Source organism: Rhopilema esculentum, chromosome 14, assembly GCF_057945365.1.
Source record: "Rhopilema esculentum isolate cy_ngs chromosome 14, ASM5794536v1, whole genome shotgun sequence".
NCBI lineage: Eukaryota > Metazoa > Cnidaria > Scyphozoa > Rhizostomeae > Rhizostomatidae > Rhopilema > Rhopilema esculentum.
This window is the reverse complement of record NC_142828.1, coordinates 1142281-1155171: the sequence shown is the minus strand read 5'-3', so window position 1 is coordinate 1155171 and position 12891 is coordinate 1142281. Positions and strand designations below refer to the sequence as shown.

General features: G+C 35.1%; 1 protein-coding gene across 1 annotated transcript; it reads left to right on the top strand.

The window, feature by feature from the left end:
* The first annotated feature begins 4510 nt into the window (after positions 1–4510).
* LOC135687815 (uncharacterized) lies at positions 4511–11043 on the top strand. Its single transcript, XM_065204483.2, has 5 exons — positions 4511–4646; positions 6001–6029; positions 8363–8533; positions 9222–9402; positions 10117–11043. The coding sequence occupies exons 1-5, from the start codon at positions 4625–4627 to the stop codon at positions 10560–10562; spliced, it is 849 nt and encodes a 282-aa protein (XP_065060555.1). The 5' UTR covers positions 4511–4624; the 3' UTR covers positions 10563–11043.
* Positions 11044–12891: the final 1848 nt, after the last annotated feature.

Below are 12891 nucleotides of genomic sequence, written 5' to 3'. Positions count from 1 at the left end.
TCTTTTCGTCAATCCTTTATAAATTAGTTGTTTATCGTGTTAAGGGAAGGGATATCCTATTTTCAATTTTTTTGGATCTCATTATGTGAACATAGCATTATCACTTAACAATCAAATTTCATATAATCAAATGAAGCTTCATCACAGAGTTATCCGTTTCGCGAACTAGGCGCGCTGTCGTCTTAAAGAACTGTTTTGCGTCCTTTTTACGAGGGTAGAGTAGGTCAGTCTCCTCACAGATTCTGATTGTTCTACACAACTCCATGAGACTGTTTGTAATGAGAACATAATGAAAAGCTTATATTAACCGCAAAAAAATATGTCGTTACAAATTTTATGCTTGGACGAAGTTTTCGTCAACCACTTTCTTAAATGAGCCGAAATTTTGCCACGACAACATTTTTCGATTCTAAGAATTCTGAGAATCCGCTGATTGAAACTTTCATATGGGGGCAAAAATCAAGCTTTCTCATAATTATGTTGTAGGCATTGCAAATAACATCAGTGATCTTGTACTAGTCGTCATTATAAAAATTATCATCATCATCATCATCATCATATTTTGTTTTGGAACTGAGTTCATTTTTAACATTGTTCGATAAAAATAATTCTTACTGTCTTTTCTGCCTATTTATTTCTTTCTTTCGCTAAAGTTATTTGCGCCTTTCGTCAAAAATTTTAAATTTAGCAGAAAGCAACAATTTTACGAGCACCTTTTGTTATTGGCGATGGTCTGTTTTATTCTTGGTCTGTTTGTCTGTTTATGGTCTGTTTGCAACTTGGAAGTATCCTCCTATTCATAAGAAAAACAACACTGCTGTGAATGTTTCTCATGGAACATGACCAACAGTAGGCTTTTAAAAAAGCAAACATTTTACAGCATACTGAAAGCTTATTCGTCTCAGAGTCAAAATAAGCGTCCGAACAAGAACAAGATGAAAAATATGTACCCGGTTGTGGATCGAAATAGGCCAATCAGAAAGATGCAAGCACATGACCGGTATAGTTGTCCGATCAGTACCGCGTGCCTATAGAAGAATATCCCCTTCAATTCAAGAGAGAAAGCGAATTCCTTCTGTATACACAATAGTGGCTTATTCACAACTGTAGCTGTCACAAGCCTGTCTGCTCTTATATCTTCCAAGCCACCCTGTCAGGGCCATGTTCCACTTCGACTTATTTTTTCTGCAGTAAGTCTTGTGGGGTTCTTCCACACCGACTTTCCTTTTTAATTTGTTTCTATCTTGCATCCGAAAGTAGTTTTCAGGACAATGGCCCTTCCTCTCATGATTCCTGTGTCTGGAATAACTGAGAGCTGGCAACTGCCATTACTCTTTTTGAAAGTCTGATCATGATAGAGACTTAAACTACTTGCAATTTCAGCTCGATTCAAGTTCTTTCCATTTCACAGATTCTTTTAAAGAAATGGGAGATTGTTTTCTTATTGCCTTGCAAAAACCTTGACTCTAAGGACAAAATTTATTTTATCTATTCACTTGTTAAGTCTTTTCGTTACGATAATATTTTAAGAGAGAAAAAACAACGAATTAAATCATGCAAAAATATTAAGTTCTTCGAACTCAAAATGGGATTTCTAATGAATTTAAAGGAGGTTTGGAACAGACAGCCTTGCCATACGTTTAGGCTTCTAAGCACGCTTTAGAAACAGGGAAGCAAAAAGTTATCATTGGGGTTTTGTAAAGAGAACAGATCAGATAACGGGTCCAGTTGCGTTTCTTTCAATGCAGCTGATTTTCGAAGGGAGAATGATATGAGGCTTCGCGAAAATATAGGCTAAGAAAGGATGGGAGCCCGTTGACAAATTCGTTTTTCCTGTTGAGTAGCCAAAGAAGAGGCAGTGTGTTTAATAGTGAAATATATGCGTAACAGCGAAGCATTTACACGTAAACTAACACAACTAAGCAGGACCACCAGGACGCCCAGGTAGACCAGGCTATCCTGGTCACGGTACCAATTTGTTGAGTAGCCAAACAAGGGACAGTGTGTTTAGTTTAGTAGTGACATATATACATAACATCGAAGCATTTACACGGAAACTAACATAACTATGCATTAAAGTTGTCGCGAATGTCAAAGGCGATTACTACTTGACATCTCCCTTACATTGACAATGTAAAGTGGTGTCTAGAATTGCTCTCCGATAAAAAAGAAGGCTGACATTTCGAAAGAATTTTAAAGAAATGATTTAAAATCATGGCAGATGTCTTGCTTGGAAGTGGCTTGCAGATGACGACATTTTGTCATTACGAAATTCTGAAAATTTGTCCTAAATTTTTCGACGAAGTTTTTCTGCTGAAATCTTATTCGACGCATTTTTTAGTGGCTAAGGAATTGGTTTCTTTCTGTTTAAAACTGGACTGTACTGTCAACTTGGAACCCATGTAGAGAATGTCTGACCTCGAATACAAATATAATGGTGGATGATAGACTATGTAAGCTCCACCATATGCCGGCCCCTCGTTACACTGTTAAATCGTAAATTTTTGTCAGTAGCTGTTAATCCATTTTGCACTCTGTAAGCTTTGTAATTAACGGAAAACGTTTCCTTCATTAGCCGCAAAGGAATCTTGTTAGCAGTTAGTGACACCACCGTAAAATGTTCAACCAAAAACGTGTTCAAAGAGCCATATATTTTTGCTGGCAGCTTATATATTCTGTAATTTACCGCTGACCTTAGGAGCAGCAAAGTCGCGAAGATTTGAATTTTTGTTTGTTTTGCTATTTATCCTCTTAAAACCGCATAGTTAAAGAAGAAGAGAAGCAGAATTTTAAAAACTAAATGAGTTGAGCAATATATAAATTTGCTACTTCTTGTTCTAGTTTTAAAATCTCCCCGTGTTGAAGAAATCAACAACCAACATGTTTGAGGTCCGAAGATTTTAGCAATGAAAGGAACCAATCAGACAAGCCATCTTTTCCCTCCAGTTACTTTCAATTTGCACCTGGATAAAAATTTTTTGCCTACCATGGACGAAAGTGCTTCAGTGTGTTTGCTTCAAATTTTCCTTATCATTTTGTATGCAAACGATAATGAATTAAAACAGAAAACGAAAATGAATTAAAGGAAAAAACTTTTATCCGGGTTCTACCAAATAAAACTAGCATTATTACAAAAAGCCAGTAATTTTTGTCGACATCGTAATCAGTTTAGTATTAAAGCAAGTCATTAAATCGTTTTCGATGGGACTAGCTTTTCTTGCATTTTTTGACTGTAGCATTTTGTTCCTATTTTTCTGTTTTTAAAAAGTTTTTAAGATAATCTTATGTAAATTGGCTTTACAAGAAAATATCATTGCCCATGTTTTGTTGATATTTCTCGCCGATATTTTTTACTAGTTAATTAGCCCAATTAGAGTAACAGAGAGTATTAAGAAGGTTTTAAATGATTTTCTTTTTGTGCACGCATGCATACAGTCTACTCTCAGTTTGTCAACTTTAAAATTCACAACATAATAAGAGCTAAAAAAGAAGCAAAATAGCTAGATATAAAAATAATAATGAATACAATATTGTTTATATGTTAGTGGATTGATAAAAAACAGTTTCTTGTACCGGGCAATTTTTACCTTCGTATTTGCCAAAAATGGATCATAGAATTTGAATCATCATGTTGAAAATAGTCTGTGCCGAAATTTTCATGTTTTTTGGGCCGACAGGCAGCAAATTATCCTATTTTCAAAATTTAGCTTTGCCTATAAATTTCAATGGAATTTTTTTCACTACAGCAGCAAATTCCGATCAAATAAAAAAATGTCTAAATATTCAAAACAAATTAACTCGCGACCGGACGGTCCAAACAGCATGAAGTTCTCAGTAAAATCTAATTTCAAGACGATGATTTCAAATCTGAAGTTGTTTTTTTGGAATGGTCTCTAGATAGCGAGATACAGAATCGATGATATCAACCCGGAACGGTGAATAGAAATTTGTGTAACGAGAATTCCTTAAAAAAGAAGATATCTTAGTGGCTAATGGAATAAAATGAATAAATTATTTGTTTTGCTTATAGTTTTTACTTATCTGTACTTTACGACATTTTGGGGAGTTAATTCGAAAGGGGGTGCTCAGGTAACAATTATATTTATTATCATACTTTTAAAATTAAGTAAATTATAGGGTAATAAATAAAGAAGGAACAGCTTAAACCAAATTATCATTATGTCCAAACGGAAGCCTCATCATAGCTTGTACCAAAAACTGTATATTCAAGAACATTGGCATATACTTTTAACATCCATTTCTGCTTTCTCGTTTAAAATCCAAACTTTTATAAAAACAACTCATTTGATTGAAAGTCCCGAAGTGAGGCACTCATTCAAGAGGGGTCGCTGATTTTAGAAATGCTTTCGGAATGGGTCCCTTATTTTAGAGGGGGCGTGAAATGGATTCGATTTCCTGAGCCAAAAGCCAACATAGTCACATCTCTCCTATACACACTATGTATGTAAGCAAAACCTTTCGTTATACATGCTATGAATGTATTTAAGTGTGCGCAGTACAGGTCCAAAAACACTATAAGAGACGCATGCAGCGTTGTAGAATGTATAGCGAAAATTACAAGAATTTTTAGCGCCGATCGCGGTTCTTTATCAAATCTGGCAAAATGAGCGAGAAGGGGAGCAATGGTGAGATGAAGTTGTCGTTATATTTTGCTACCCCATCGGTCATGACTCATCTTGTCAGGAAAGCTTTTTTTCCCCAAAAGCAATGCTAGGCTACTACAAATCACCCAAAACCCGTGTCTAAATTTCCCGGTTTAGGAATTTTTCCTGCATCAAGAAGGTGCATTTTTGAGAAAAACCTTGCCCCAGATGCCCTGTCATTAGCATGGTTGTGAATTCTAGAAGCTCCTGCTGGAGAAATAGACGTGAGATAGAAATATGTGTCAAAAGCGTTATATTATTGAATAGGCCTATCCTACATGTCTGTAATTTTGTGAAAATATAAACCAAAACTCCAAACGTTGATAATTATGCTACAACCTGACTAAAAGTGGAACTTGAGTTGATGGGTTCTGTCAATATCAAATATTAATACCGCTTTCGATTTTGAAAGTTAGAATTATTCAATTTTCTTACTGTAAATCCTCAAATTAGCTCCTACCTCGGTGAAAGCCCCCCCCTCGAATAAACCCCCATCTTAAAAATCATATTTTTGCAAATAACCCCCCCCCCTCAAATAAGCCACCATGGGAAGCATTATTGACAACTTACTAGCTGGTTACTAGCTTCCCCCAGAAAGGTTAATTCTAATTCATACTCAGCTACATTAGCTTTATGGTATGGTATTGCATCTTGGGCTGACGACAAAATAGCACAAAGGAAGGCAGCCTTTGTCATGCTATAAGTTTTGTCAGATTTCAACAAACAAATTATGTTCCTTTAAGTTTACGATTGAGGAAAATACCAACATTTGAAATAAGCCCCCTCCCCTGAATAAGCCCCTCCCCAGGGATTTATGGTATAGCGATTGGGGTTAAGCTAGAAAGTACCAGTTTCTTCATATTCAGTACCTTTTGTAAATGTTGAATTCCATTGTATACATACATAAGCAACAACTTGCGATTTGCAAATGATCTTATACTATCACTTTTACTCTTTTTCGATGTCCAGAGGGGAAATGTGAAGATCTTGTACTTTTGGATGGTTTTGTTATCTGACCTTAAACCAGAGAATTCCCTGTGAACACTAGTAAATTTCTTTTATAATTTGCTTAGTAACACCATTCCAATGGTTGTGTTGAAAATTTAATCTTTATTTACTTTTTGCTTGTTTTCTTAGGGCTTCAAACACTGTTTTTTATGTTGAAAATACTGCTTAGCTTTAATTCATGCCTGCTTTATATTTTGGAGTGCCTTAGATCAATGTCCTGTGGATGAAATCGCCCCTTCCAATGTTTTCAATATAAAGTTAATTGGTATTTTAGTCAATCAGTTAAATGGTACAATTTTGTGTTTACTGAAATTATTTGTTGTTGTAGGTCAGGCACAACAGGGATTTGACGCAAAGGTGAAAATATGCTTGTACTATCATGTGTTTTGTTTTTTGTCACTTTTCATACCCAATGAAACCCCAGCAAACTTGTTTGTTTTGCAAACAATTGCTTGAGAAACAGGAAATTCAAGGGTTCAAGCTTATTTAGACATCTTGAGAGTATATTTTACATTTCAGGTTTGCCAATATGCTTGGAACTATGTAAATATATCTTTTTTAAAATGAATGCATTATGGTTCTGAAATCAAGAAAGGTTTAGCTTTCCCTCTATCAGTTGTGAACTTGATATTAAACCAACTCATTGTTCTTATAAAACACCTTCTTCATTTATTCTTCCAATTCACTCCTATAGATGAAGAATGCAAATTACCTGTTCTCAAAATTCATGTTCACTTTGCAGGCCTAACATTCTGAAAATTGCTGGCATGTGGTGGATTGCATGCCTTATTATACTGAGGCATTCAGTGATGTGCAATGAAGTGTTTAAGGAAGTTTTTTCCTTGTTCTTGTAGTTTTTCAGTTTTAATAGAGTTCTCAAGTGTGACGCCACAAAAAAACTATACCTTTTTATAATTTTCCAATTTTGACCACATAACACAAGAGAACACAATTAACTACTCTAATATATGCAAAATCAGTTAAGTTCAATATATGCAAAATCAGTCAAAAATTGGGCGAGCTATGGCCAATAAAAGATTTGAAGTTTGCTTACATATTACTGGTATTTTGTCTCAGTTCATAAAGTTACAGAGGTTTGATGGGACCAGGGCTTGTGCTTATCTGATCATATCCCAGCCAATTTGTAATACCTTTATCTGATTTTGCAGATTTAGTGGTATTTAATGAGGAAAAATTTTAAAAAAAGATTTTGTGACATTATCACCTGACAACTCTATTCCTGTTAAATTTTTTTATTTTCCAACATAAGGTAGCAACATTATAAATTCTTCTGATGGCTGCTCTTCTAATGAGTTGCCTGTCATTTATTATGAATGCAACTGAGCCAATTAATCATTAAGGAATATGTGTGCAATCACTAACATTCAACTTTTGATGGCAACCAGGGGTGTAGTGCTAGGGGGTCTCAGAGTGCTGAGCCCCCCTTATAAATTCCAAAATGTAGCCAATTTCTACTTAGCTATTGTAATTTCAACATTTTGTTCAAGAGCCCTTTCTATTATTTTGATAGCACTACAACCTGGTGGCAAACTTACTATATCATAAATTGAGGGAGAAAGTTGTTTAGTTGATATCAAAGATCAAACAGGCTCAAATGGGTTCATGAGAACACAAAATGCTTAAAACTCAAGATTTACAAAAAATATTTCTGTTTTTATCTGCCTTAAGTTTTTATCTTTGATGCTCTTGAACAAACCACAAATTTTGCTCAGTCAAATGACAAGTTCTTAGTTCCTGAAATTTCTCTAAGGGAATTAATCAAAAATGTATTATCCAGCTGTTCATCTTCTTGGCTGCTGTCACTTATTATCCAAATCCTTGTCCCACAAAAAACATTTCTCTTGATACAAATTCCACATTTTCTTTAGAAGTTAGCCCTGAGCCATAGATACAACCAGTGGTGCCTTCAAGACCAGGGGAGTGGAGGGTCATCAATAGAAAAATTTCCAGACGAAGATATAGATAGAGAAGAATTTAGGTGCTATTTCACCTACTGATAGATTATTCTACCGACAAACTAGGGATTTTGTAGACAAACTGAAGATTTACCAACATATTCACACAGTATGAAGTTATACCCCCTACACCCCCCCAGCTAGCTACGCCCCCTGGAAACAACTATTGACTTTTACTTACACCTTTAAATATCCAATAATGATTATTTATTTTATTGTTTTTGTAAAAAGACATGACATAGTCTTTGCAGGATTTTAGAGGCTATTTTTCTGTAGATGTCTAGGAAAGTGTTTACTGTCCACATTGTTAATCTTAAACAGGATCCATGCAAAGTATTTCCTACAGGATTGGTTTTGGCTCACATTTTCTCAATAGATCTTGCTCAAGTCTTTGGCTATTTTTACCTCTAATTACTGGTTTCATTGCACTTGTTTCAAGATGATAAATTTTACTTCAAAAATGTCAATTTTTCAAAGTTTATAGGCTTACAGTTGCGTAAAAAAATTTACTTCAATCATTGGTTATTTTACGGCGAAAATTTGTCTGCCTTACAAAGGTGTCTGTCAAGATAGTTTTCTTTCCTATCACAAATGCATGTCCCTATAAACCAAGACATTAGGTGTATATGTGATAACATGGAACATTGTGTTTAGATTCCCATTCCAAGCAATTTGAAAGCACAGAAATATCGTTATTTGTGCTACTTTTTTCAGAGAAATGGCTTGAAAGTTTGCTCAAATTGCAATCAGTCTTGTGGCTTAAGGACTATCAAGTGCAAGTCATGTGGCTCCGCCTTTAAAAGAAAGCAAAAGAACTGGGACGAAATTTCCGATCATGCAGCAACTATGAAAGACTCCTATATAAAGGAAAAACTTTACGAAAGAGTGTGTTTACATTACAAGATTCATTGGCTTTCTGCATTTAATCTTTATTATCTCTCAAAAGTGTATTAATTTTATGTTCTGTTTTTATCTAATAGAGCTGGCTATTTGAGGCAAATCTTATTCTTACTTCCCCTCCCGCAAGCCAAGAAGAACTGCGAGTCTTTTCATAATGAGAAAAAATTGTTCCCCTATAATTTTCACCAATTCTCTTAATCACATTGCTGGGTATGAATATTCTAATTAAGATAGTTACCCTGCTAGACTTGTTGCAAAAGGACCTGGAGGTTAATATTTGTTGATTTGATTTTGGCACAATGTCTTCCGCACTCAAGTTTTCATTAACAAATTGATTAGGATCCCAGACTTTTTTCGTTTTTGGCAATGAAGAGATAGGACAGTGGGCATCGTAACCCTATTTCTTCTGTCCCTTGTAAGCAGGGTAAAAGTCCCTTTTTCATTTCTTGAAACCTTTTTTCCACAAGCAGACTTCATTCATGACAGTAAAATATATTTGTGTGTTTATGTTTAACATTTTCATTTTAAAAAGTCTTATTCTAAGTACGTACCTGCTAATTGCTCAACTGCTAATTGCTGCAAAATAAGTATAATCCCAGGTATAGTAAAACTGTAAAAAAAACTGGAGCTTGAACATTTTTTTAAAATTTAATGCAGGAAATACGTCTTTTAGATGGACCAACTAGCAACAAAACCTGGGTGGACTGGAGTCCTCTTCCTCATTCACGACAGCAACCCAACAAGTAAGCAAGGCAGAGTTTATGCTCATTCATATGCCACAAAAGGTGCCGGTGAGAAAATAGAGGAGGCGATAAAAGATAAGGTCTTTAAAGCAATGAAGGCCTTTCCTATTGGTAAGTAGATTTAAAGTTTCAATGTTTCAATGTTGAATAAAATTTAGTTTATATTTAACAGATTACTGTATCAATATATAGCACTGTATATACACTCTGTAACTTATCAAAATATTGAAATTTTTTCTTCCATACGATAATTGTGTCACAAATAATATGTCTCAAAAACGGCAATTGTTTTGCATCAAATTATTTTCGTCTGCGCTGGACATGAATTCAAATCACGACTTTTCATTTAAACAAAGTTTGAGCAGAGATTTCAGAATTGCATATAGTACAAACAACTATGGATTTCGTATTGTAATTTTAGTATCTTTTCCATTTCCTCTTCACTAGCTTGACTTTTGATATGGTAGGAAAGTTTTTACTTTTCTACGTTTGTGTAAATAGTGTTTAAGAGGACTTAATACATCAACTTCCTATGTAGATGATCCCTTTTGCAGTTAATTCTAGGTTGACCCTGCGAGGTTGTCCTTGAAGGGCTTTAGGAGGTCAGGGAGCCATAGCTGGAAGATCTATTCAATCTAGCAGACCTATCCAGTGTTCGCAAAACATTTATGAAGGTGTCAAGAAACACATTTTATATGTTGCCAAAACTGTGATTCCGAACTTCAAGATGCCAAAAAATAATTAGATCATGCCTTTTGAGCTATATACAGTAGAGCTTGGTAACTTTTTCCCTTCTTTCATGCTTTGAAACAAATTTTTTTGTAGGTTCAACAACTTCATCTGCATCGGCCAGTCATCTATCTGCTGCTCAGTCTGACCCAGACGACCAGACATCCCCACCAATCTCATCTCCTGCTCTAGCAAATCCGGACGACCGGACATTGCCATCAACCTCATCCACTGCTCTAACCAATCTAGATGACCAGACATTCCAAGCAAATGTTGAATTAAGTCAACCTGTTACTACCTTATCTGCCACTAATCCATTGATGGCAGATATATTAGAAACATCCCAAACCTCTTTGAAAGAATCTGAGCCAAATCTTCAATCATCTCTTTTGCCAACAACTGCACTCACAACCACTGTTACCGGTCGAACATCTCTGCCAGTTTCGTCAGCACCTCAGCATCCAGCAGCTGCAAGTTCAAAGCGCCGTACTGGAAAGGTTGTAACAGTTGGGAAGAAAAGTTTTTTTGTTTTAGACACCTGATAACTAGATGTATACAGGACATTCTTCTTTGCAACATCTAAATTTATTTCCAAAAGTGTATAACGTTTTTTTCTGTTCTCAAGTTTCAAGTTTCAAGTATAGAGAAACGTATTCTTGCAGGATTTTTTTCATTTTTTATAATTAGGGCCAATAGATTCAATGAAATGTCTTTAAAAATAAGCTTTATAATAGTCTAAGTATAATACAATTTTGTTTATTCATTGTACATAGTATTTTTTCATGTAACCTTTTCAAATGATATAAATGATTTGAAGACAATTTTTTTAGAAAATTGACTATATATTGCGCTTCCCTTAAGTCACTCCCCTGTTTGGTTGTTGAATAATTTCAATAGGATTTCAAATTGCTCTTGACTGAAAAGTTGATACAGTAAAGCGTTTTAATATGCAAATAATACCTTTTTTACTGTAGCCCGCATTTAACAGAGTATTTTGATTCTAAAAAACGACGTTCAATGCTCTATCTGTTTATGCCTCTCTCTGTTCTCTGTTAGACACAAAAACTACTTTTAGATATGCCTGCTTCCAGACAAAAGTCTTGCAGGTCTTGATTAAGATAGCCGTTTCAAGAAATACTTTTGCACATAGCTAAACCTCAATAAACTAAATTTGAAGAATTTCTGCAAAGATGCAGATCGTTTGACGAAGGAAGGAAATCTTTAAAGATGTCATCACTAGAAAAAGGGGAATCGCTCTAAAAGGGGACCTTCGTAGGAATATTTTGGCATACGAAAGGTACCATTAGCTAAATCAATTATGCAATTGCTTCGAAGAGAATGTAATCGAAATGAAAATGATATAAAGACCCACCTTTAAGAAACTCATTTCATAAAAACAGCCTGATGGTTTCTTATTTGCAAATATACTTTTTCAAAACAGGGTATATGTACCATGGTATTAGAAACTTTACAGTAAAGTCTCACAAGAAACCCACTTTTTCAATCAGCCTATTGAGCCTATTGATTCCCTTAATTGGCCAATTGGTCTACTATTGTTATGGCAAAAAAACAGGGTCTGAATTTCTTGAAAAATGTTCTAAAAAAGGCAGGACTTTGTCGTATTTATTGTCGGACTTTGATGTTGTTTATTGGTTGATCTATCTTTCTTTTGGGTTTTGTAAAGCAGTTGAAAACTTGCTAGTTCTAGCTTTGAAGAAACATAGAAATATATAAACCGTATAATATTACTATGTACCTTTTTTAAAGAAACTGTGTATGAACTAGCCTGGATGGTTTCTTACAAAGAGGTGTTTTATTTAGCAAAATCAGGCCTGAGTTTCTTATAATGCAGTTTCTTAAAGGCGGGACTTTACTGTAACGGCTTTGATAAACCAGAAAAGATTAAAAGTTCTCCTATCTTGCTTAAAAAAGATAAAAACTTGCTGAAAAACTGAACATTCAGGGCTATGAAAAGGAATAATGGGCCTTCCAAAAAGTATTCTTAAGAAATAACATCAACTATATTTTGAATTGCTTAGCACACGAAAAGGATATACTTTGCAAAAAATGGGGGCACAACCAACGTTAGTCCCCCAGGCTCCAAACCTTTGGCGCGTCAATAATAGGGGGCGTGGGGGCGTGACGCCCCCCCCCCCCCCAAGGCTGGAAAATCCGACTGTAGTTGGAAAACTTAAAAGTTCACTTGGAATTTTTTCTAAATATTATGACCAAATATGTGAATTTTATAGCTTAGGATTTTGGGACTTTCAATGTAAGAATCTTAGATCTTATTAAAATTGAAACTCTGGAGCAGGCATATCTTCGAATCGTTTTAATTGTGAAGCCCTGTTTCCACTGGATCTCAAATTGCACCACTGCATCGTTTGTTTTCTTTTTACAGTGGTTAAGTTGAATTAGATTATTTTAAACAGAACAATTGAAAGTGGGAATTTTTTAAGAAACAACAGGTAGCCAATTCAATTAAAAACATTAAAAATCTTTCATTGCTAGAAATTCTCAACGCTTCCTAACGGGTGTATGCTAAGCTCCCCCCCCCCCTGCACTTTGTAGACCTCCTAAAATCTTATCATAAATTGTCATGATAACGGTGATGAGAAGCCACAAAACATTAATCAAAGATGCGGCAGCAGAAGTATTTGATCAAAGTCGAGTGCTTTATCTTACGAATCGGGCATTTGCACTTGCCCTCCAATCACCCTTTTCAGTTCCAAAAAACAAAGGACATTTGGCTCTTTGACAATTATATAGATTTTCTTTCGATCAAGAACAAAGGATGAAATGGTAAATTCTTTGATGCTTCTATGTTGTGAAAAAGATATTTTTATGTAAAACTGATCTGCAGCAAATAGC